Source organism: Lagenorhynchus albirostris, chromosome 15 (assembly GCF_949774975.1).
Source record: "Lagenorhynchus albirostris chromosome 15, mLagAlb1.1, whole genome shotgun sequence".
In the NCBI taxonomy this organism is placed as follows: domain Eukaryota; kingdom Metazoa; phylum Chordata; class Mammalia; order Artiodactyla; family Delphinidae; genus Lagenorhynchus; species Lagenorhynchus albirostris.
Window position 1 is genome coordinate 6,549,267 of NC_083109.1, and position 23,377 is coordinate 6,572,643.

Below are 23,377 nucleotides of genomic sequence, written 5' to 3' on the forward strand. Positions count from 1 at the left end.
TGAAGCATTTAGAGGGAAGGGAGGTTTCGAATCTTATAAAGTGTATTGATTAAAGGTCCTGACTTAGTAAAGTTACTTGCTACCTTGTGGATTTTTTTTTTCCAGTTAAAGAAGCCAGTAACTTCTGTTCAGTAAGAAAAGATAACCTGAAATGTTAATGGTTTATTACCTTGTTGGCTGGATTTTAATCAGATTCGTGTCCAGCCCTGCAATCCTATCCCAATATTACTGTATTGAATTGTCTCCAGATACCTAGATCCTCAAATGCTCTTTTAACTTTTTTTCTGGTTCCTTCATTAATTACTCAGTTTAATAAAATCTTTGACATGAGTTCATTTTATATTCGTGTGAGAGTCATGATTTTACCTTTATGAAAATGATACTTTAACTGTCCACACTGGGAAGAAATGGGAAAACAAAACACAATCTCCAACCCATCGTCACAATTCCCATGAAGTACATCTAACATAGTCTGAAAAGGAAAAGCCCATCATCTGAAACGTGCTTGCACTTGTCTAGAAATAAGATCGTGTGTATCTTTAGACAGAGAAGTTGCTTCAACATGGCAGTTGCTTTGAAGTGCCCAGATTGGCATCAGCTTAGCCAGTGGATTTGCCTGTTGCAAAAGGCGGGGATGCTTGTCCAGAGAACGATGGGCTTGTGTGATCACTCACCCCATCGGGCACCCACAGCTGTGTCCAAAATGGAGACACAGTTTACTTTGCACTTACAGCCTGAAGCCTTCAGAGCAGCAGCCAGCATCTTAAAGGATGTAAAGTCCCAGCAAAGGAAAATCCTAAATATGTTGCTATAACATGATTCCCTTCAGAATAGTATTTCATTATAATTGGTCCAGAGACATCTCCTGCAGTCAATTAATGTCTTAGAGTTTTAATAACAGACTATCAAAATTTGTGTCATAAAAGAATTTTTAAAATGTGAGAAATCTTGGGGAGTTCCTCTCCCAGAAAAGGTAGGTAACAGTGGCCTATATTGAATGGGGACTTGTGTTGGGGGCACTGAAGCCATTATGTCACTTAATTTTCAACTGCCTCAGAGGTAGGTTTTCTTATTCCCATCTTACAGATGAGGAAATGGAGGGTCAGAGAGGTCAAATGACTTGTCCGAGGTCACGTGGACTCTAAGCCTTCTCCTCACATCCGTTATTGCACGCTTCCCCTTACAATTCAGTGTCTAGACACCAGCCAGAATGATATTTGGTATATTTGTCTTTCTCTGTCTGTCTTACTTCACTTGGTATGATAATCTCTAGGTCCATCCGTGTTGCTGCAAATGGCATTATTTCATTCTTTTTATGTCTCTGAGTAATAGTCCACTGTATAATATACATGTACCACATCTTCTTTATCCATTCCTCTGTCGATGGAAATTTAGGGTGCTTCCATGTCTTGGCTATTGTAAATAGTGCTGCAGTGAGTATTGTGGTGCATGTATCTTTTCAAAGTATGGTTTTCTCCAGATATATGCCCAGGAGTGGGATTGGTGGATCACATGGTAGCACTATTTTTAGTTTTTTGAGGAACCTACATACTGTTTTCCATAGTGACCACACCAATTTACATTCCCACCAGCAGTGTAGGAGGGTTCCCTTTTCTCCACACCCTCCCCAGCATTTATTATCTGTAGGCTTTTGGATGATGGCCATTCTGACCAGTGTGAAGTGATACCTCATTGTAGTTTTGATTTGCATTGAGTGGTATTTTATACACATAAGTCAGACTTTTGGTCTCTTGTTTAAAAATGTCCAGTTGCTCAGAACCCCATTTAGAACAAAACCTAAACTCCCTACCGGATTGCCCGGCCTGATCGGCTTCCCGAGCTGCTACTACTCCCGTTAATTTCCCTCCAGCTGCATCGTTTTCTTACTTTCCTGCGATGCACTAAGCTTGCTTCCACCTCAGGACCTTTGCCCATGCTAGTCCTCCTGCCCTGAACGCTCTTCTGCCAGATCTTTGCACGAATGACTCATCCTCCTTCAGATCTCAGCTCGAGTCACCTCCTGAAGAGAATGTCCCTGACCACACGCTGGAGGCTGGGCTCCTCCACGTGCATCCACGGGACTTGGAGGTGATGACCCTCTAGGCATGTTCAAGAAACAGTCTGGTCGGGGTAACCCAGGCTTTTATGGACAGGCTGGCCGTGTGGGGAGAACAAGAAATAGCAGGCGCAGCAAACAGGCATCGTGAACCCATGCCCCGGCACTGCGCTGAACACTTTATAGACAACAGATGGAAGGGACTGACGAGGACTGCAAAGCATCCTGATAACAACTGCAGTTGTCACTGAGGCCACTCCCAAGTTATTTTTTAACAGGGTGATAATTTGGAAACATTCGTGTAGATATTTAAGAGATGAAAGAGGGCATATGTTTATATTTTTATTCTCTTTCGGCACAAAGACAGTTAGGTTCTAGGTACAACGGAAGAAACCTTCTTAACCAATTTCCAAAAAGGACATTTCCCCCAAATGCCCATCTTCATACAACAGTTGGGAGAAGGGAAAGGAGACTAGGGAGATGAAGGCAAACAACAGATTCCCTCTCTGGGCAGACGTTCACACAATGGCCAGATGCAATGTGCTAATCTATACTGAATCAGCAATGAGTCATGGGAGTAACTAGCTAGCTTCATTCATTCATTCATTCAATCATTCATACATCAAGACTGCATTGAGCATTGATTATATGCCCAGCACTCTGCTAGAGATACAGTGGTGAACAAAACAGTTCCTGATCTCATGCCGGTGTACGTCCTAGCAGAGGAGACACATTCCAGTCACATCAGAAATAAACGTAGGGTTTCTACTTCTCTTAAGTGCAATGAAGGAAGATATAGACATTTATGAGGAATTATGAGTGCAGTTGGGAAGTGGGATGGATGAGGGCTTAGGGAACGTTCCCTTGAGAAACGGGCCATGGAAGTTGCAATCTGGGAGTGAGTAGAAGTTAGTCAGATCAAGAAAGGGGGACAAATCATCCAGGCAGAGGAAGAAAAGTGGGTGAGGGAGGGAGGGAGTGAATTTGTGTGTCTATGCGAAGTGCACTGTGAGTCAGGGAAACTGAAAGATGACCAGGTGGTCCGGAGAGAAGTAAACAAAAACCTGGGGCTTGGTTTCCGTATTGGTTGATGTTTATCTCTGATTGCTGGGTGGAAAGGGGACTCCACGGAGCCAGTGTGAAGCCAAAGAGGCTCATCAAAGCCAGTGGTCCAGTCCAGGCGGGAGATGCCTGAGGCTCAGATGAGGGTGGCAGTTGGCTCTAGGAGCGCTGCCAGGAGGAGCTGGCGAGGGATTGCGGGCAACCCTGAGGTGAGTCTTGAAAGAAGGGCAGGATTGTAACTGCCAGAGAAGGGAAGAGAGGCGCGCTGTGGACCAAGGGAAGTAAGGTGCAGAGAGACAGATTTGGTTCTCATACTTTGTCTTCTGCAGTGATGTGAAGAGCCAGCAGCTACAGTTCTAAGCAGAACCACATTAGATGAGCCTGTAGAAATGCCACCTGCTGAAGCTGCTCTTTGGGCTTCTGCATCATTCCCACTGCCAGGATGGTCATCCCCTCTCTGGGCCGGGAGGGTGGGCACAGCTCCTCAGTTCCTGCCCCATGCTGGCTCTCCAAGAGCCTGGCTTGCCTTCCTGCTTTACTTTCCACTTTTCTTCAGTTCACTTGAAAGAGCAAAGCTGCAGAAACTCAGTGTTCGAGCTGGATGGGGTGGGGGTGGGGGGCTCACTGGCTGTGTTGGCCTCATTTTAGAGCTTTATGGTGCCCGAGACTAGGAGAGGGTAAGGTCACACAGCAGCAGTCAGTAGACTGGGGATTCAAACTCGAGTCTGTTGGACTCTGAAGCCTGCTCTTGTCAATTCAGTGCACAGCCTCCCCGAGTCCAAGTCAATTTCCTGCTCTAATCTGCTGAAGTCTAGATGCATGTAAACTTAGAAGGAGCTGGGTTAATGACGTCTATAGGCAGGAGAGGCAAACTCAAATGGTCACAGGAGCCGGGCAAGCAGTATTATGTCAGGGAGGCAGGCCAGGTGTCAGACGTTTGGGAGTGGTGGAGACTGCGGCACACTCAGGCAGATTTCAAAAGATGACACTTGGGCCAAATGAAGTACTCTGTGGCTGAGTCCAGCCCACTGCTGGGCTCTTAGAGGCCCCACACTGGTTTCCTTTGCAAACTGGAAGTTAACAAGCGGGGGCTGGAGCCTTTCTGCCCAGTGCAGGACTCCTCTAATGGGCAATCTGTTCTGAAGCCCCCCATCGCCCCCCCATTATGTTATCCAAGACTATGTGCAAAATGCTCACAGTCTGAGGCTCTCTCCACCCTCCCCTGCTTGCTCCCCTCTTTCCCTTCACAAGGGTCAGATCAGCATCACAACCCAATCCTGCTTTTTCTCGCTTCATCCTCCACAAGTGTTCCCCCCACCCCCAGACTCTTGTATTCTTGAAATACAGAGGTAGTGGCCAGGGGATAGGAGAGTAGAGATCCTGGAATGTTTTCCATTAAAGTAGCCAGAAAATCTTCATTTCCTTGGGAAGGTAAATCATACCACAGGGTCACCCGCTCACGGCAGGAAGTAGTAAATAAATAAGTGTCCCAGACAGGAAGAGATAGAGATCATAAACGTGGAAGGAACCCTGAGCAGAAAGCCGTTGCTGGGTCCCTGCTCTGTACGACATCGTGGAACCCCATTAACAAGACAGGCCTTTTAAAAAAAAAAAAAAAAAAAAGACAGGCCTTTTTCTTCTACTAAAATCCTTCTTTGAAAAGCATCCATGTTTAGCGTTTTAGCTTCCTTCTCACAGATTCCATGACTTACTTCCAAGAATTCTTGGAAGTAGTAGTTAGTTTCAGGGGAAGGTGATGGAATGATTGATACTCCCCCTCTGAGGGCCATGAGAGAGAATAGTTACACATAAGCCACAATTTTTTTAAAATGCATGCACTGTAAATATTTCAAACCCTGTGATGTATGGGAAATGTGAACCCCTGAAGTTCATGAAGGTTTTTCCTGGATGTAGGAACTTTTCCTTTGAGATCAATGAGATATTCTCTAATACATCTTTTATGAGGCTGCTGAGCCCAGACTGAGAACATAGGAGTAAATGCGGAACGGAGAAAGCTCTTTGATCATCTTTAAAGACAAAGGTCTCCCCTTCAATGTACTTGGAAGTATTTCATATTATATAAATACATAGATAGGCTTAGAAAGATCAAAGCAGAGAGAATGGTGCTATCTGTTGGCTCGTGAATGTTTATTTTCCATCATATTTTAAAGCGCATTATGTTAAACAAAATCGAGAGAGGAGAGAGAGAAAGAAAAGTTTCCAAGAGCATGAGAAAAATCCCCTCACCACCTCCATTTTCCCTTTCCCACCCACATCCACATTCTCCAAAAAGGGAAGAAGGACAGAGGAAGGAGGACAACCCTGAGGAAGAAACAAAGTATCCCCATGACACTTTTTTAATGAGAGATGCGGATGGGTGACAGCATTCTGCAAGGCAATCTGGGGAGAGATAAGGGAGGGCTCAACAGGCTTTAAGGAGTCACAGCAAGGGCTATCTGGGAAGGCTCCCCACTTACAACGCAGACTTCTTACACACTGTATGTGTCAACTGCTATTAAGTTCCCATCATTAATCAAAGAGAAAAAAAAATCCTCTCTAATCTTTCGGATGCATATTGAGTCACGTTTGTATTGTTGTTCCCTATGTAGCCAATGCCGCCTTAATAAGGGTTGCTCACAGCTTTTCAACTCTGTTCCACGCACTGGGATAAGTAATTAGCATTGACTATCTCACTTGACAGTCACAATCCCATAAAGCGGGGACTGTTACTAATGTCCCATTTAAGAGATGAAAAGTTAAGGCGCGGAGAGGGTGAGTGACTTAGCCTAAGGTTGCTCGGGGGGCAGCGAATGGAACCACTGGCACGCTGGCAGTTCTGACCCTGGAGTCTGCCCTTTTAGCCTGCGAATCATAGTGCTTAGCATGCTAGCCTTTGTGAGATGGCATGTGCATTTCGATGGATGAGCAAATGACAAAGTGTGCCTCTGGAGAGAGGCATGGTAAGCTGATAAAAACATTTTTAACTCAGTTGGGTAAGTTGTATGGTTAGAGGATCAGAATTAGATTCTCCATTAAGAATTTGGGAAATGGCTTCAATGTAATTACTGGCAAATAATGACACATTTGTATAATGGAATACTATTCAGCCATTAGAAATACTGAGGTAGAGTCTAAATGAGCCGAAGTGGAACATTCTCTAAAATAGAGTATTAATTTTTTTTGGCCGCGTCACGTGGCTTGTGGGATCTTAGTTCTCCGACCAGGTATTGAACCTGGGCCCTGGGCAGTGAAAGTGTGGAGTCCTAACCACTGGACCACCAGGGAATTCCCAAGGATTAATACTTTAAAAAGCAAGATGAGAAACTGTGCAGACAGTATGTCCCTATGTATGCTTTTATGAGTACAGCATCTTTCTGGAAGATGACATAAGTCATTGGGGCTCCCCCTCTGGCTAGCTGAACCAGAGACCAGGAAACTATAGAGCTCTGGGATTAAAGGAAAACATGCTTTCAGTCCATGTTCATTGGTACAGTTTGAATTTTTAAAGCCATATGTATGTGTTTTGCTTTTTCAATATAAAAATCTAGTGTTTAAAAAAGATTCTGTTCTGTTAGAAGAGAATTGCTTCTGCGTTGGTGAACTTGAGCTCCTGCTTTCCATGATCACTTAAGCTTGTTCTACTCCCAGATTTGATAGAAGGGAACCTTGACCCAGTCAGTCTTCATCTCAGCCAAAAGCAGTTTGCCACACAAAAGCATCTGGCATCTGGGGAAACCCTTTGTGTACTTCCGGGATAACTCACACCATTGATGGGACTCTCATTGCCCATCCATCAGAGGACCCTTTACAGCACGAAAAATGCTGAGAAGCGCTTGGACAGTTGTTGAGAACCAGCTGATTTTGTGTTTCTTTCTCCCCAGCTCCTTGAGAGTAGGGCCACAGATGACATCCAGAGAAGGCAACAAAAATCTACCACTTAAAGGCAACAGGGTCTAACCGCAGGTGTGTTAAGAATCGCAGAAGTTTAGGTGGGGTGAAGCTTTAAGGGTTTTTCTGGCCTGGCCCAGGTAAGTTAGAGAGGCATCGAATAAGTCTCCAGGTAAACAGGAGAGGCTGGGTGCCTTTGCCACCACTACGTCCCCTCCCCTGTGGTCAGCTGCAGAGTAACATGGTCCTGGGCACAAACACCTGGGCCAAGTGGGAGGGGCCCCCATGAGGGGACTGTTCCCAAGACCAGAAATTAGGACCAGCAGCTGCAGGACACTGCAGCTGTGCCTTGCACTCGCGTAACATTGGGGAAGGCGTTGGGATAACCACTTGCTGCTTTCCTTCCACGTGGAACTGTATTATGAGGTCTGCAGCTGAGATGGGCCACCAGGCCATCAGGCCTCCTCCTCTTTCTCTTCTCTAAGTTAACTTTTCTTTCCTTTCATGAATTTCAGTAGCTTTCCATAGCCACATTTACATTGAAAAGTATAATTCCACAAGTTACAGGGAACCGAGTCACTTAACATAGCAAAATGGTATATTTCACAACCAGAACTTGCCTTGAGATTTGCAACTATATTAAATTATTTCCTTTTAATGTGTCATGCCTAACATGGTGCTGTAGAACTTGACACAGCTCGGCTGCAATGATCTGCATTTCATTTTCAGAAATACTTAGAATTTTTTTTTAAATGAGGTGACAGCTAAGTAATTTCTTCCATCATCCCACAGCATAAAGAAGAGTTGCTTCTCTTGGAGCTATTTTTATAAAAAACTTAGCAAAGCAGTTAAGTGAGAGAGGCTGAGGGAAAACTGCTGTCTTTCTTGTGGTTAATATTAATTTGCCAGATAGGCTAGAAAATAACTGAGTTTTAGCTTCAGCTCCGCTTCTGAAAAAGTTGAAAAGTTCTGGACTAAAAGGCTCCAGAATGTGTAGAAAGTGATCTGAAGTCATTTAACTGAGATACTGAAATGCCTTTTTCCAGATTACTTTTATATTTAGAGTCACCTTTAAGCTTAAAAAAAAAAAAACTTAGGGCTTCCCTGGTGGCGCAGTGGTTGAGAGTCTGCCTGCCGATGCAGGGGACGCGGGTTCGTGCCCCGGTCCGGGAAGATCCCACATGCCGTGGAGCGTCTGGGCCCGTGAGCCAAGGCCGCTGAGCCTGCACGTCCGGAGCCTGTGCTCTGCAACGGGAGAGGCCACAGCAGTGAGAGGCCCGCGTACCGCAAAAAAAAAAAACCAAAAACGAAAAAAGCCAAAAACTTAACTGAGTAGAATAGAGCTTTCTAAACAAAATTCAATTTCTCTCTTTTTTGCTTCAAAACGTGGGACATAAAACAACTTTTGATAATTTCCACTGATGGGATAGTTGCTTGGGAAACATCATTACCTACTTCCTTAACTTAGTGGAAAAAATGCAGAATGACAAGTAATGGATGCATTTACACAGTTCACTCTGAGTCCTAAGCAATTGAACTCTTGCAGGAAATGGATTCCAGAAGAGAGAAACTCAGATACAGACATTCACCTTCGTCTTGATCCTTTAAAGAAATTATTTTTAAAGGTGATTAGTCCATACCCTGGAAAACATTGGCAGAAATCACTTCAGAAGGGAACTCCTGTAGTAGTTGGTGCTGGCATGCTGTGAGGTTTGGGGTCTAGAACACTTGTGCCTGAGCACTGCTCTTTCTGCAGCTGTCCCTACCTGGGGTGGGGTGAGAGATCTGGGGTGAAACCAACAGCCATGGGTGGGAAAGGTAGGGGCCGGTTACATAACACACCGGTTCCCTTCCACCCATCTGGATGCAAATAGCCATTGTCTCCAGCTTAGCTGTAGGCACTGGGGACTAAGAAGGGAATAAACCTGGTGAACTTGGAAATGAGAAGGGATATAAGAGAAAAAGAAAAACTTAAATAAAAGAAGGATTCCTTGTTTTCCCAACACCTCTAAAAATGAGCCTGACCATGGCTTAGTCTGCGAACACACACAAACCTTAACTGATTTCTCCATGAACAAGGTGAACAAGGTTCTGTTAGTCTAAGCCCAAGGGTTGAAATGATGCAACAATAAAGATCTCCCAGGTCTTCTAAGTAATTGATATTTTTGGATGTGGCCCAAGACAGGTTCATGTTATACCAAACTGTTTCTGTAGCTTGTAGTGCCCTAGAGATCCAGGATATTTATTCATCCGTCCCCCAAACCCCCTCCCCACCTCTGAGTTCACTCCTTGCTAGACAAGTCTCTGAATTCTTGTTTCAGGTATTTGGTTTGGGGAAAAGAGGAGTTGAGAGCAATGTTGGGCCAAGGTAAGTGGTTGAGAATTCAACCCTCTCTTGTGAGAAACACATGGAGGGAGGAGGGCAAGTAGCTGAGAATTTTCCTGGGCCTCAGTATCCTCATCTGAAAGTGTAGGGTTCCCATCCAACTGCAACCCCCTGCATTTTGCATGGTTTCGTCTTGCTCTTATCTCCTACTTCATGAAAGCCATCAGAGGGATTAAAGAAAATGACAGGTGGGATCCTTTCCTTTCTCATCTTTTCCTTCCTTCCCTTTTTCTTGTTTTGAAGCGTAAAAGGGATCAAAGGCATGGAGATGAAAGAAGGTGTTTCGTGTCCTTTGATTGGTCTGAAGCAATTATACCACCGCCAATTAGGAGAAAGCTTTGTCTAAGACTGTGTTTCTTAAACTTCGTGTGTCTATTAACTGCATGCTTCCTGTTATATCCATGTGCTGTCTGTACATTTTTAACTTCAAGGAAAATATTAAGCCAATAAAAAAAAAGTCTCCCAAAGCAATATGACCTATGAAATTACAAGTTTGATGAGCTAGTTTTAGTTTTTTCCAATGCACATTAAAATACAGAGCTAACATTAAGAAATGTTCTATCTGTGTACCACACCTAAAATCATCTTGTATGAATGAGGTCAAAGTCCCTGCAGGGTGTGATTATTTTCCACTTGATTGATCAGGAAGAATTCAAAACTGGTCCAAGCTGTTTACTGGATCATAGAGAAATGTGAAAGTTCATACTTGTTCACCGAATTCTCCATTTGTTAGGGTCATTTTTGGGGGTGCTAGGAAAGCACGAGCCACCTGTTCTTTAAGTTCTTCTCTCAGTCTGTTGGTGGGCATTTATTCCAGTTCACTGGGTTTATTCATTTTGTTGTCAATAATGAGCCACAGATAAACCCATCGCTAGCGCCACAAGGAAGGTTATAGAGAATGTGCTTTGTAACTGTCCCTGTTGATTTCCCCAGGGCTGTTGATCCCCTCCATGTTGGGAAACATCCGTGTAGGACAGAAGCAACTTGACATTCTCGCTATTAGTAATTGACTGTCGTGCCCTTTCAGCCTCCTCTGAGTTTAAATTCTGAACCCAAGAGAACCTTCCACAGGCACGTTTTACTTTTTGTTAACTAGATGGCAAGCGTCTCCAAGGGAGAGGCACCCTACTGCTTTCTTACCCCAATTCTCACCCCCTCCAAGCCCCAAAAGACAAGCTGCCTGTAACAAACAAAACTGCTCCTGATTCTAAGGAGAAGCAAGGGTTTAAAGAAAAAGAACAATCGATTCACCATGGAGTGAGTGGGCCCGATGCAGAGCCCAGACTTGACCAGGAATAACATTTCCTAGAGGAGTTTTAAGAGCTGGCAAAGCCTCCCCGCAAAGAGCCAGGAGATGCCGTCCCAGGCGCAGACGCACACTCCACCTTCTTGTTCCTATCTCTGTCCTTGCCACGTGCACACAGGAGCCCTCTTCCATTCCAATAAACAACATGGTTTATGGGCAATACGTTTGGAAATGGTTCCAAAAATACTTATTTCCCCTTTTTGCAACTCATGTTGGAGTCTTCGAATATCACTTGTAGTGGTATCTTTTTTTTTTCTTTGTTACCAGGCTCCCACCTTCCTCCTTTGAAGTTATTTCCCCTCCAGGCTCTTGTCATTTCCCCCCTGAGTCATCACAGTTCCAACATGACCACACACATTTCTAAGGTCGCTTCCTCATTCCATTATCATGCAGGCCACTCTCCTTTGAAAAGTCTCCTGGCAACATTTTTAACTTGTAGTATAAGCAGTTGGTGTTCTGTCTGGCCTTTTTTCTGCACCGCCCCCCCACCCAAAGTGAGCTCTATAGCAAATACAATGTTAAGAGAATAAAGGTTATGGACTCCCCTGGTGGCACAGTGTTTAAGAATCCACCTGCCAACGCAGGGGACACCGGTTCGAGGCGTGGTCCGGGAAGATCCCACATGCCAAGGAGCAACTGAGCCTGTGCGCCACAACTACTGAGCCTGCGCTCTAGAGCCCACGAGCCACAACTGCTGAGCCCACGTGCCTAGAGCCCGTGCTCCGCAACAAGAGAAGCCACCGCAGTGAGGAGCCCGCACATCGCAACCAAGAGTAGCTCCCGCTCGCTGCAACTAGAGAAAGCCCGCGCACAGCAACGAAGACCCGACACAGCCAAAAATAAAGAAAAAAAATAAATTTATAAAAAAAAAGAGAATAAAGGTTATCGAACAGGGGAAAGAATAATAGAAGGTAATGGATTTTTAACGCTAATGATAGTTTATTAAATATTGAGAAAAGTGATGACTTTTGTCTTCTGTGGCATTTAGAGCAGCGTCTGGCTCAATATATTTGTGGAATGAATGAAAGAAAATGGAAATAAAGTTGGTGGAAAATAAACATCCGTTTCTTAAAAAAATAAAGCATATAGCACATGTACCTCAATAAAAACTATTTATACCTTTATTTACTGTTCTTTCTGATCACATCTCCTGACACTCTCAAACACCAAACGTTTTATTTTTTTCAAAAGACAAAGCAAACGGTTCTTCTCCATGTGCGTTGAGAACAGCACGGTACCATCCAAAATGGAAAATGAAGCCCTGGGCCTGTCTCCTGATTCACCTCCCCGCTTCTGCTCTTTCCTACTGACTGTCTGTGTGTGCACGGCAGCCTTAAGATGTCTTAAAAGACGTGAATCAGCCCATGTTATCTCCTACTTTACACAGGCCAGTGGCTTGTGTAAAGTAGCAGTTTGAATGCAGTTAGAGTGCATTCTGCAGTTAGAATGCACTTCAAAGTTCTTACAGCGTTGACAAGGCCCTATGTGAACAGACCCTGCTTACCCCTCAAATCTTGTTTCTGACACTTTCTACCCTTGTTAACTCTGCTCTGACCACTGGCGTTTTCATGGATGCTCTGCTCTGCTGAATTCATTCCTGCCCTTGCATTTGCTGTTCCCTCTGCCTGGAAAGCTTTTCCCATCATTCTGGTTTCCAGAGAGGCCCTTTCTGTGGATCACCTCTATCAGGTCACCCTGTTTTTTTTTTTTTTAATACTAATTAAAAAAAAATAAATTTATTTATTTATTTATTTATAGCAGCGTTGGGTCTTCGTTGCTGCACGGGGGCTTTCTCTAGTTGTGGCAAGCGCGGGCTACTCCTTGTTGCGGTGTGCGGGCTTTTCTCATTGCTGTGGATTCTCTTGTTGCAGAGCACGGGCTCTAGGCACACAGGCTTCAGTAGTTGTGGCACACGGGCTCAGTAGTTGTGGCTCATGGCCTCAGTAGTTGTGGCACTTGGGCTCAGTAGTTGTGGCTCTCAGGCTCTAGAGCAACAGGCTCAGTAGTTGTGGAGCATGGGCTTAGTTGCTCCGCGGCATGTGGGATCTTCCCAGCCCAGAGCTTGAACCCGTGTCTCCTGCGTTGGCAGGCGGATTCTTAACCACTGAGCCACTGGGAAGCCCTGTTTTCTTTGCTTTAGGGCAGTTGTCAGCACCTGAGATCACTGTGTCCATTTACTTATTTACCGACTGTCTGATCCCACGGGAATGTCGGCTCTGTGTTGATCGCTCAAACCCCCAGAGCGCAATGATTCTGTCTTGGGTGAGAGGCTAAACAGTGGACCATGAGTTGTGCTTTCAAGCTGGGTGCTGTGGTTACTTGTTTTGCTTTGGGAGGCAGGTGAAGGGATGAGGCTGCTGGATGAGGTCAGAGGGAGACCACAGGTCCTTGTGGCCGTGACTTCAATTGCACAGGCTCAGATCTAAGGCAACATCTCGCCGTGGGAGAACGAGGGGGGTAATTCTCAAGCATCTAGGTTGAGAGGCGGGTCAGGATGGGGCCAGGTAGGGGTTAGAAGAGCTGAGAGTCAGGGGTGACCTCTGTTCCCAGACATCTGGTAAGCAGGAAGTACTATTCCTGTCCTCGTGGCCATGTTGCAAGGGCTCTCTATCTGCACTCTAGGTAACCTCCCATTCATTCACACATGCACACCGACCAAAGTGTTTCTTGAACACCTACTATGTGCAGGCATTGCTGTAGGCACTAAAGATGCAGCACTGAATAAGAAAGGCCAGATCTGTCCCTTATGGAGATGAATTTCCAAAGGGCGAAACAAAGGCAAGACAATTTCCAATCTTGTTAAGTGAGGCTGAGACGGATGATGAGAATGATGGGATGGGTGTGGAAAAGGGAGGTGGTTTAGACAGGGTGGTCCAGAGAGGCCTCTGGATGGGGAGATGCTTGAGAGGAGGACCCAGTGGTCAAGCCACAGGGAGAGAGGAGCATTCCCAGGTCGGGAACAGCAGGGGAGAAGGGGAAGGAACTGAGGTGGTGGGAGCTGGTGGGAGTGGCACGCGGCAGGGCCTGGTGGGTGATGGTGAGTTCCCTGCCGTGATCACACTTGCCCTTCTCCGACAAAGACTGAGTTGAAAGTGTCTTGCTTACCATCTGAGAGCTTTAAAGGTACAAGGAGAGCCTGAAATTGCTCCTCATTCACAAACAAAGCCTCACCGAGCGTTCTTGCCCAGAAGCACCAGGGCAGAAGAGTCTTGGCGAGCGGCAGACTCATCCAATGCCCCTGCAGCCTGTCAGGGTCTAAACTAACCCTGGGAGTGTTGGTGATTTTTTTTTTTTATTCTAAGTCTTTACCTAGACCCTCCTTGAGTGAATCTAGAACCATCCCACTCAGAGTTGAGATGGAAGAGGACCACAGGATGTTTGCTTTTTAACTGAAGCTGAATCTGAAATGTTGAGAACATTTCAGGATGTTTAAACGTTCTTAAAACATAAATATTATTTTGATCAGTGCTCTGGAACATCCACCCTTCAGTAACATGGTAAAGACACTTGGTTTGAAAACTCCCTTCAGAAAACCAAGTGAGCAAAACAGCCTATGGCTCTATTTATAAAAGAGAGAAAATATAGATTGTAGAGAAAATACTACGGAAACTAAGTTTTCAAATTTTAGAAGTTCTCAGAAAGTGATGGAAAACAAAATACCATGCTTATTTGACCCAGGATTCCTCTTTCAATTCCTGGCCATTCACTCCAGGGAGACAAAGATGCCTGTACACAAAGATGCTATTTTCAGCATCACCTCTAATGGTGTGGACATGTGCACGCACACACAGACACATACGCTCAGAAGTAAACCGCAACAAACGGGACCAAATCACTAAAATACATGCAGACTCTATTTTCATAAATAAGGCACTTTTGAAACAACCAAAAATCCAAAGCAAGGACTTACATATAGTAAAACCAGTTATTCACCTTGTCTTTCAGACCTAATTTTCCAGCGTTTCATGAATGGAGTTGAACATGGAGTCAATCAGCTACAGTCCAATGAGATGTTGGATTTACGGCCTTGGCAACACACAACGGTCTCTACCTTTTGCAATTACACTGTTTGAGACCAGTGTTTCCTAGCTCTAATACCACCATGTTTATTTTTTAGTTTTCTCTTCATTTTGTAAGACAGTTTGTGGAAACCTAATAAAAGTCAGACAATTACACAAAATCCACTGTGCACAAAGGTGAAATTCTACTGATGAGGAGCTCTTGGTTGTTTGTCAAGCAGCAACACTGGGGAACAGCCTGAAAGGGCAGGCACAGTTCACCTCATGACGTACACAGGCTGACCTCGGGGCATGAAAGGAGTGCCCCTAAGTGAAAGTCAGGGTTGCTTTAAAGTCAGATGCACCAATGCTGAGAACCACTCACATGGTATGACTCCTTCAAGCATTGTGTTACCGTTTAATCAAAAGCACCTAAATGACAACGTAGGCATTGAAAATACTGAGGTAGGTCAGTGGTGCTAAAACAGATGGAGTTCTAATATGTACTGTTCACTGTAAAAGACAAGAAGCTCAACAGTTGTTCAGTTACTGCTCCTATTCTTGAAAAACCTTTAAAAAAAATATTATCTTATATGTGCATTGGCAGTTCTGTAGGGATACCCAAGAAAGCATGAACTGAGGTTGCCTCTGGGCTAGGAATGGAAGATTTGGGTTCTCGCCCTGGTGCTGCTGTAACTGGGTAGGGGGTGCATCCGTACGAGCTGAGACATCATTCATCTAAGACTTGGGTCGGCAAACTAGGGCCTGTGGGCCAAATCCACATGACCAGTCCAAGAGTTAAGAATGATTTCATATTTTTAAAGGGTTGTAAAAACAAAAAAGAATATGCATCAGAGGGACTTCCCTGGCAGTCCAGTGGTTAGGACTTTGATCTTCCACAGCAGGGGGCCAGGTTTGATCCCTGGTCCGGGAACTAAGATCCCGAAACCCGAGGTGCAGCCAGAAATAAAAAATAAAAACAGGAATGTGCACCAGAGATCAGAGGTGGACCACAGAGCATAAAATACTAGCTGGCTCTTTATGAAAAGACTGCAGACCTCCGGCCTAAGGGTCAGCATATAGTGAGCTGGTTAAGTCTGGGTCTGCGTCAGTCTGTCTGGGTTTGGCTCCTGGCATTCCACTTACTAGCAAATGACCTTGGCAAGTCAATGAACCCTACTTTCCTCATCTGTCAAATGGGGATAAGAGTAACACGTCTACCTTATGGAGATGTCGAGAGGATGTAATGAGAAAAAGCAAGAATAGCACTCAGCACCAGGCCTGACAGATGGACAGTCAGTAAGGGTCAGCTGTTATTATCTGTATAATATCGATAATAGAAATTCATGGGGATGCTGGGACTATCACATATATGCTATATGTATATATACATGTTAATTACACATATACATGTTACAATTACACATTGTAAAGTGCTATAGAAATTGGGCAGAATAAGTGGCCCATTAAAAAAAAAGGGTAAATCGTTAAAAAATCTGGATATTCGTAGAGAATGTCAGTTTTATGAAAGAAATAAAAAAGTAGTAGACTGATGAAGAACCTAGGGGTAAGACAGGAATAAAGACACAGACCTACTAGAGAATGGACTTGAGGATATGGGGAGGGGGAAGGGTAAGCTGGGACAAAGTGAGAGAGTGGCATGGACATATATACACTACCAAACGTAAGGTAGATAGCTAGTGGGAAGCAGCCGCATAGCACAGGGAGATCAGCTCGGTGTTTTGTGACCACCTAGAGGGGTGGGATAGGGAGGGTGGGAAGAAGGGAGATGCAAGAGGGAAGAGATACGGGAACATATGTATATGTATAACTGATTCACTTTGTTATAAAGCAGAAACTAACAGACCATTGTAAAGTAATTATACTCCAATAAAGATGTAAAAAAAAAAAGTAGTGGACTGTTCTAGATTAAGGATGACAGAGACGTAACAAACAAAATGTGTGATTCTGGAATGAGTCCTGGGCTGGAAAAAAAACAAGTAAACATGTAAAGAAATAATAACAGCCAAAAAAGCTAGAAAGAATGTTTTTGGATTTTTGGAAAATGTGAATGTAGCCTGTGTCTAAATATATACAAATAGATGCATACAAATGTGACAAAGTGTCAGGAATCGGTGAATGTAGGTGAAGGATATGCACAGGTTTACTGAATTTTTTTTTTCTATTTTCCCAATGGTTTAAAATTTTTCAAAGCAAATAGTCGGGTACAAAATTCTAGGGTAGCAATCTACATAAGAGAGACTGTCATGGGTTATTCAGCTGTACATTCCACCAGTGACACCTGTTGTTATTATTATAATAATAAATAACACATATTTAATCATATACACAAGCTCCCCATTTCATAATTGTTTCATTTTGTTTTCCTGTTCTACTTAAAATTTTAAAAAGATGTAGCAAAATAACCCTGACCTTCACTTTTCCTTGTGTCCAAGCAGTTTTCTTTTAGCAGCCATTTCAACATTCTAAACAGCAAATCCTTTTTGATTCCTGTCACAGACTTGAGCTCCACTCATGCATGTCAGTACAGAAGGTAATGTGAAAACAGCATGAGGAAGGCCCGCTGAGGACTCAGGGCTGGGGCAGAGACCCATGTCTCGCTCGGAAGTTTGTTAGAAGGTGAATGGACACAAAGGGATGGGTTGTGTTATCAACCGCGTAAACTGGGTTTTGCTAGAAAGTAATTTGCAACCATCTCTGAGTCAGACTGGTAAGGAGCTTTACGGCACATATAGTTTCTATACTTAAACTCACGTGAAACTTTCTCCTCTCAAACTTAGATGTTACTGGTATTCATCTTTGACTTCATCAGAAACTCAGCCCTGAAATCGGCCGCTGTCCTTATAACCCAAATAGGTTGCTCCGTCTGCCTCTGCACACAGCCCCGCCACTCACCTTGGGCGCCCCGTCCGTGATGCTAGCTCCTTTCATGTTGCTGGTGTGAAACGGCTCCTTTGAGCTCCACGGCTGATATCTCTGACTTCAGAGGTGGTTACGCAATGTCACTGCATGCCTCTGGCTGGTTCTCAGAAACTGAATTCTATGGAGCTGACAGTACAGGAAATTGTCAGAATGATTCTCCCAGCAGGCAAACTTTCTGGAAAGGGTGAGAAGAAAAGAGGTGAAGGAAGGGAGACCAGAAATCCAGACCACACTCACTCCTCAATGTGTGATGTCTATAAGTATAAATTGTCACACATTTGCTACAAGAAACCGCAAAATGAAAAAAAAAAGTCTTCTGCTTTACAGGGTGAAGTTCCTACTTATGAACGCACGGCATTCTCATCCCTTGAACGTTGTGGAACAACTCCCCCTGGACAGACCAAGCATATTTCTCTGATTAGAGGCCACCAGGACAAATTTGTGATAACGGTCAGTGTTTCTTCCTTCCTGCCCCCTAAAACTTACCCTGCAACAGCCGGAGAAAACAAGTCCAGCGGGGGTGGGGGGCGTGCCCAAGGGACCTCGTCCCACATCTTTCCTGTCAGGTGCGCTCTTCCGCTTCCCCCTGCTCTGACCCCCATACTCACCCCCTGGTCTTTGAGTGCTGGCTCTGCAGCAGGGTTATGCGGAGTACTTATCAATACATTATCTCTCAAATCTCACCGACCCACCCACGTGATGCCACACTAGTTCACACAGTTCGGGACGACTTGCTAAGTCTTTCCACTTTCCTTAAGTTCAGACTAAACATCCAGAGAGGACCCACAGGAGAGCAGATTCCTTGCTAGGCATGTTCACACTTTTATTTCACATAAACAAACTGGTACCCATCCTTCCCAGCGGGGCTCAGCCTCCACCTCCAATGGGCTGTCTCTCTCATCGTTCTCCTGTGATTACAGCACTTACTGTCTTGTCTGCTGGCTATCCCACATGTAGCCCCTACAAGTCTGAGCACCAGGAAGGATTTACAGGTGGAAATAGCTGACTGACTTCCGGCTGAGACAATCTATATTTTATTTTATTTCTTTTCAAAAATATTTATTTAGCTGTGTCAGGTCTTAGTTGCAGCATGCAGGATCTTTTAGTTGCAGCATGCGAACTCTTAGTTGTGGCATGTGGGATCTAGTTCCCTGACCAGGGATTGAACCTGGGCCCCCTGCATTGGGAGTGTAGAGTCTTAGCCACCTGACCACTAGGGAAGTCCCCAGGACCTATATTTTAAATTGTTACCAGTGTTGGAAGTTAACTTGCAGTGCCAAGTAATTGACATGCTGTTGATGGGAGCAGTTAACAGGGAGGGAACGGTGATCGCACAGAACGATCACAAACTGACCTGGCAACAAGCTCAAGGTGGAGATCCATAGAGAGGAGGACAGAGATGGGAGAGTGGGGGAGTAATTCAGGGAAGGTTTCACGAGGAAGGCAAGGTACGAGAAGCTGGGGCAGAGCCGTATAGACCCTGGACTAACAGAAGTATTTTATCCCGTTAGTCTTTACAGATGAGACAAATCATTAAAGTAGTACCACTGCAATGCATATAACAGGTGATATTTGTGAGGCAAAGGCCACTGCAAAATAGCAGGTGATTTCCATGTTGTTAAATGTGAATCTGGGTGTTTCTCTTGGGTGCACCTCTTCCCTCCTGCTTTTTCTTCTGGCTCTAGCAGCTCCTCTGTGTCGGCGGCCATGGGCCATGTAGCACCTCAGATTGAGGAAGAGGCAAGCACTGTCCGGCTAAGGCTGAGGTTCATGTTTCCAGAGTGGGAATTTATTAAACCAAGATTCAATGTTTCCACATATATATTGAGACGGAAAAATGTTATGATTGCATTTTAAAAAGTCCTTATCTCTCAGAGATATATACTGCAATATTTACAGATAAAATTTGAAAATTCAAAATAATTCAAGGGGACAGTAGATAGAGGTATAGGTAGAACAATACTGGGCATGAGTTGAAGTTGGGGAGTCTGAGTGATGAGTCCATGGGGATTCACTGTACTGTACTGCTGATACTGAATTTAAAAAAATAACAGCTTTATTAAGATATAATTCACATACCACAAAAGTACGATTCAGTGTTTTTTAGTATATTCAGAGTTGTGCAACCATCACCACTAATTCCAGAACGTTTTCGTCACCCCAATGAGAAAGCCTGTACCCGTCAGCTGTCATTCCTTGTTCTCCTCTACCCCCGCCCCTGGCAACCATTGTTTCTACTGTATTATTGACTTTCGTATATATTTGAAAAAAAGTAAAAAGAAAGGATGGACATACTCACTCAAGGTCACACAGTGATGAACAAAAAAAGACAACAGGGCTTCCCTGGTGGCGCAGTGGTTGAGAGTCTGCCTGCCGATGCAGGGGACACGGGTTCGTGCCCCGGTCCGGGAAGATCCCACATGCCGCGGATCGGCTGGGCCCGTGAGCCATGGCCGCTGGGCCTGCGCGTCTGGGGCCTGTGCTCCGCAATGGGAGAAGCCACAGCAGCGAGAGGCCTGCGTACCACAAAAAAAAAAAAAAAAGACAGCAGACAGATTTCACACCAATTCAAATTTGGACCGTTCCTATCACCTTCTCAAACTCCAGACAGTAATTCTTCCCTATACTGAAGGGCTGACCTCAAAGGTCTCTATACAGATTAGAATGCTGTAATTTGCATGTCTTATTAAAAAATTTATTTCATTTATTTATTTATTTTTGGCTGTGTTGGGTCTTCGTTGCTGTGCATGGGCTTTCTCTAGTGCGGTGCGCGGGCTTCTCATTGCGGTGGCTCTGTTTTGCAGCACGGGCTCTAGGCACGTGGGCTTCAGTAATTGTGGCACAGGCTCAGTAGTTGTGGCGCACGGGCTTAGTTGCTCTGCGGCATGTGGGATCTTCCCAGACCAGGGATCAAACCCGTGTCCCCTGCGTTGGCAGGCGGATTCTTGACCACTGCACCACCAGGGAAGTTCCTGCATGCCTTTTTAAGGAAAAACAATCAGAACCAAAATCCAAGACACAAATGTAATAGGATTTGGCCCAGAAATTAAATACTCACCCCTACATAGATATTTAGTGTAGTATTTTGTGAACAAGGGGCTTGAGTTCTCAGACTCCTATTTGACCCTGCTAAGATTTTTCTGAATGAAAGGCTGTACACATTTTGCTGCAATCCGTTCATATTTACATCTTAAGGCAAATGAGTCTCTTACGTGCACAAATATTGCGAGAGTTGATCATTCTAGAAAATTGGGTGGTTTTCGCAATATACTGCAGGCGGAAGTTTGAAACGGTTAGAATTCAAAAGAACCAAGTGAGAGAGCTTCTAATGAGGTAATTCCCACCCCTCCTCTCTTAACTAATGTACCACTGAGAACAGTATTTTTTTTTTTTTTTTTGGCTGCGTGTCATGCGGGATCTTAGTTCCCCAACCAGGGATTGAACCTAGGCCCTCGGCAGTGAAAACGCAGAGTTCTGTCTTAACTACTGGACCGCCAGGGAATTCCCGAGAACGGTATTTTGAATTGATTTTCTTTTCAGAACCTAGGGAGTCAGATCACCTCCACAGCTCCCAATAAATGTGCAAGAAGGCAGGGACTTCCCTGGTGGTCCAGTGGCTAAGACGCCATGCTCCCAATGCAGGGGGCCCGGGTTTGATACCTGGTCAGGGAACTGGATCTCATGTGCCGCAACTAAAGATCCCGCTTGCCTCAACTAAGACCCGGCACTGCCAAATAAATAAATTAAAAATAAATAAATAAATGTGCAAGAAGGCAGATGGCTTTTGCGTACTGCTCTTTATATATGCTTTTATACTGTTTTCGTGTGGACTTTCAGCCATTCAGCTCCATGAGTGGTAGTTCAATACCTGACTTTTTTCTTAAAGTCCAGCCAAACACCACTCAGAATGTCCAAAGCCTTAAAGGCCTGGCAGGACATTTCAGACTCTGCTGCTTTAAATCACCTTATTATCTGGCAGATTTTAACCTCATGAACGTAGCTCAAAACAGCTCCTTTGGTCAAAGTAGGGTTTCATAAATTGCCAAGAAATTCGTCTAAATACCCTAGTATAGGCATAATACAGGGAGGGCTGGCATCCTACAGCTACTGTAATTATTAGTGAGAGCTCAGCTTAAGAGCCTGAATTTTGATCCCAAGGTTGAGAGGGAAAAAGAATGAAAGCAAGACTTGAAGAAAAGGATGCAAAGGAAACACTGCAGGTGGAGAGGGCGTGTAAAGCCGGAGGAAAAGGCTGAATGCAGACAGGGAGATCAAGAAAACTCCGGGCAGAAAATGACACCACAGGTCAGTAGTCATTGCAGGTGAGCAGCCAGGAAGAGAAGAGTAAATTGGCCAGAAAATGACTGGGAAAGAGGCTTCATAGATGAAAACACCCACTAAGGGAGTAGCAAGGCAAAGGCAAAGGCTCCAGAAAAAGGGCAAAAACATGAGGTACGAAAGCTACGGACGTGTTGAATGTTTTATAGTTTTTGTTGTTCAAACCCACTTGGTTACTTTTGACGTCTCTTGATGCTTGGCCCCGTTTTAGTTATTTTGTTTTAGTTCTTCAAACATATTCTACATACATATTGTGCATCTGCTAATTCCACTAAGTCTGACTCGTTTCTGATTCTCATCACAGTGGCTGCTTTCTATGTTCACTTGTGAACACGTGACTCCTAGCGCTCTCTCTGGGAGAAGGAATAATTGAGGCCTGGTGTTAAGATGTGCTCATCCATGGAGAACTGGTGCTGGCCTGTCTGGCACTCATGGCCACTACCAGCTGGAGTTGCTTGGAATTCTCAGCTTGCTTTTCTCCAAACCACATAGGTAGTGTGGATTGGTTCACCCTTGTTTGTGGATGAGATTCTCGAAGACCCTCCCCTGTGCCAACGCCCCAGACCCTTCCCTGCAAACCTGAACCAGCAGTGTGGGGCCGGATTCCTCTTTCTCTGAGGTGGGGATTTTGTCCAGTTCACCCTTTTGCTGAGGGGGCCACTTTTGGGTTCTGGGTTTTCTTTATGGGTCTTGATCAAAGTTCCTAACCTCGTGAAGACTCAGAGCCCAGAAATCTTTAGGCTGCAAGGGACTGACAAATGTCCTTCGTGCAACCGGCAGCTCTGTCACTGTTAATCCTCTGGATGTGTGCTTTGTGTGGGGTCTGCCTCAGAAACCCCCTCACTTTCTTGCTAGCTCAGCTATCTACTTAGTGATTAAAAACAAATTCTATCCAGGTTCGTACTGAAAGGGTTCTGTCTGGCCTGCTGTTTTTTTTCAGTAGAAGAAGTGTCCCCCAAGAAGTAAATGTTTTTCCCCTCTCCCAATTGTTTATATCATGTGTTTTTAAAAAAGGAGGTTCAGTGATTGAAGTGCATGTTGGGGATGATTTTGATAAAGTTCTTCAATCACAGAAAAGGAAGCTATCGCCTGGAAATGACTTGCCTCAACAGAGCTGAAACTTAGATGCCCCCAACATCTCCTTTCCTAAGAGAAACCAAAGCTTAAGGCGAAAGCCAGATTTCTCTGAACCATCTAAAGAAACAGATTATACTAAAAATTGTACATTCATAGAAGAGCAAAGATACACAGCTAAAGGTGATTAAGCTACGAAAATCTGCCTTCTAGAACAAAGCACTGAAGAAACAGTGTGAAAAGTGTCAGTCCAAAGTCACAACTGCTGTTCAAGAGCAAGGCAAGCTCCAAAAAAAAAAAAAAACCCCACAAACACTAGCTTTAAA

General features: G+C 44.6%; 1 protein-coding gene across 2 annotated transcripts in view; it reads right to left on the reverse strand.

Annotated features, from left to right (window-relative positions):
• The window catches only part of CASS4 (Cas scaffold protein family member 4), a 49,329-nt gene extending 26,536 nt beyond the window's left edge, over positions 1-22,793 (reverse strand). The window contains exons 1-2 of one of the 2 annotated variants that reach the window (XM_060124062.1): positions 19,939-22,793; positions 17,613-17,814 (exon numbers count right to left, since the gene is read on the reverse strand). In XM_060124062.1, coding sequence (XP_059980045.1) covers positions 17,613-17,648 — 36 coding nt within the window. In that variant the 5' untranslated portion in view covers positions 17,649-17,814; positions 19,939-22,793. The remainder of the gene's footprint in view (positions 1-17,612; positions 17,815-19,938) is intronic. The other variant, XM_060124063.1, reaches the window with a different exon arrangement.
• Positions 22,794-23,377: the final 584 nt, after the last annotated feature.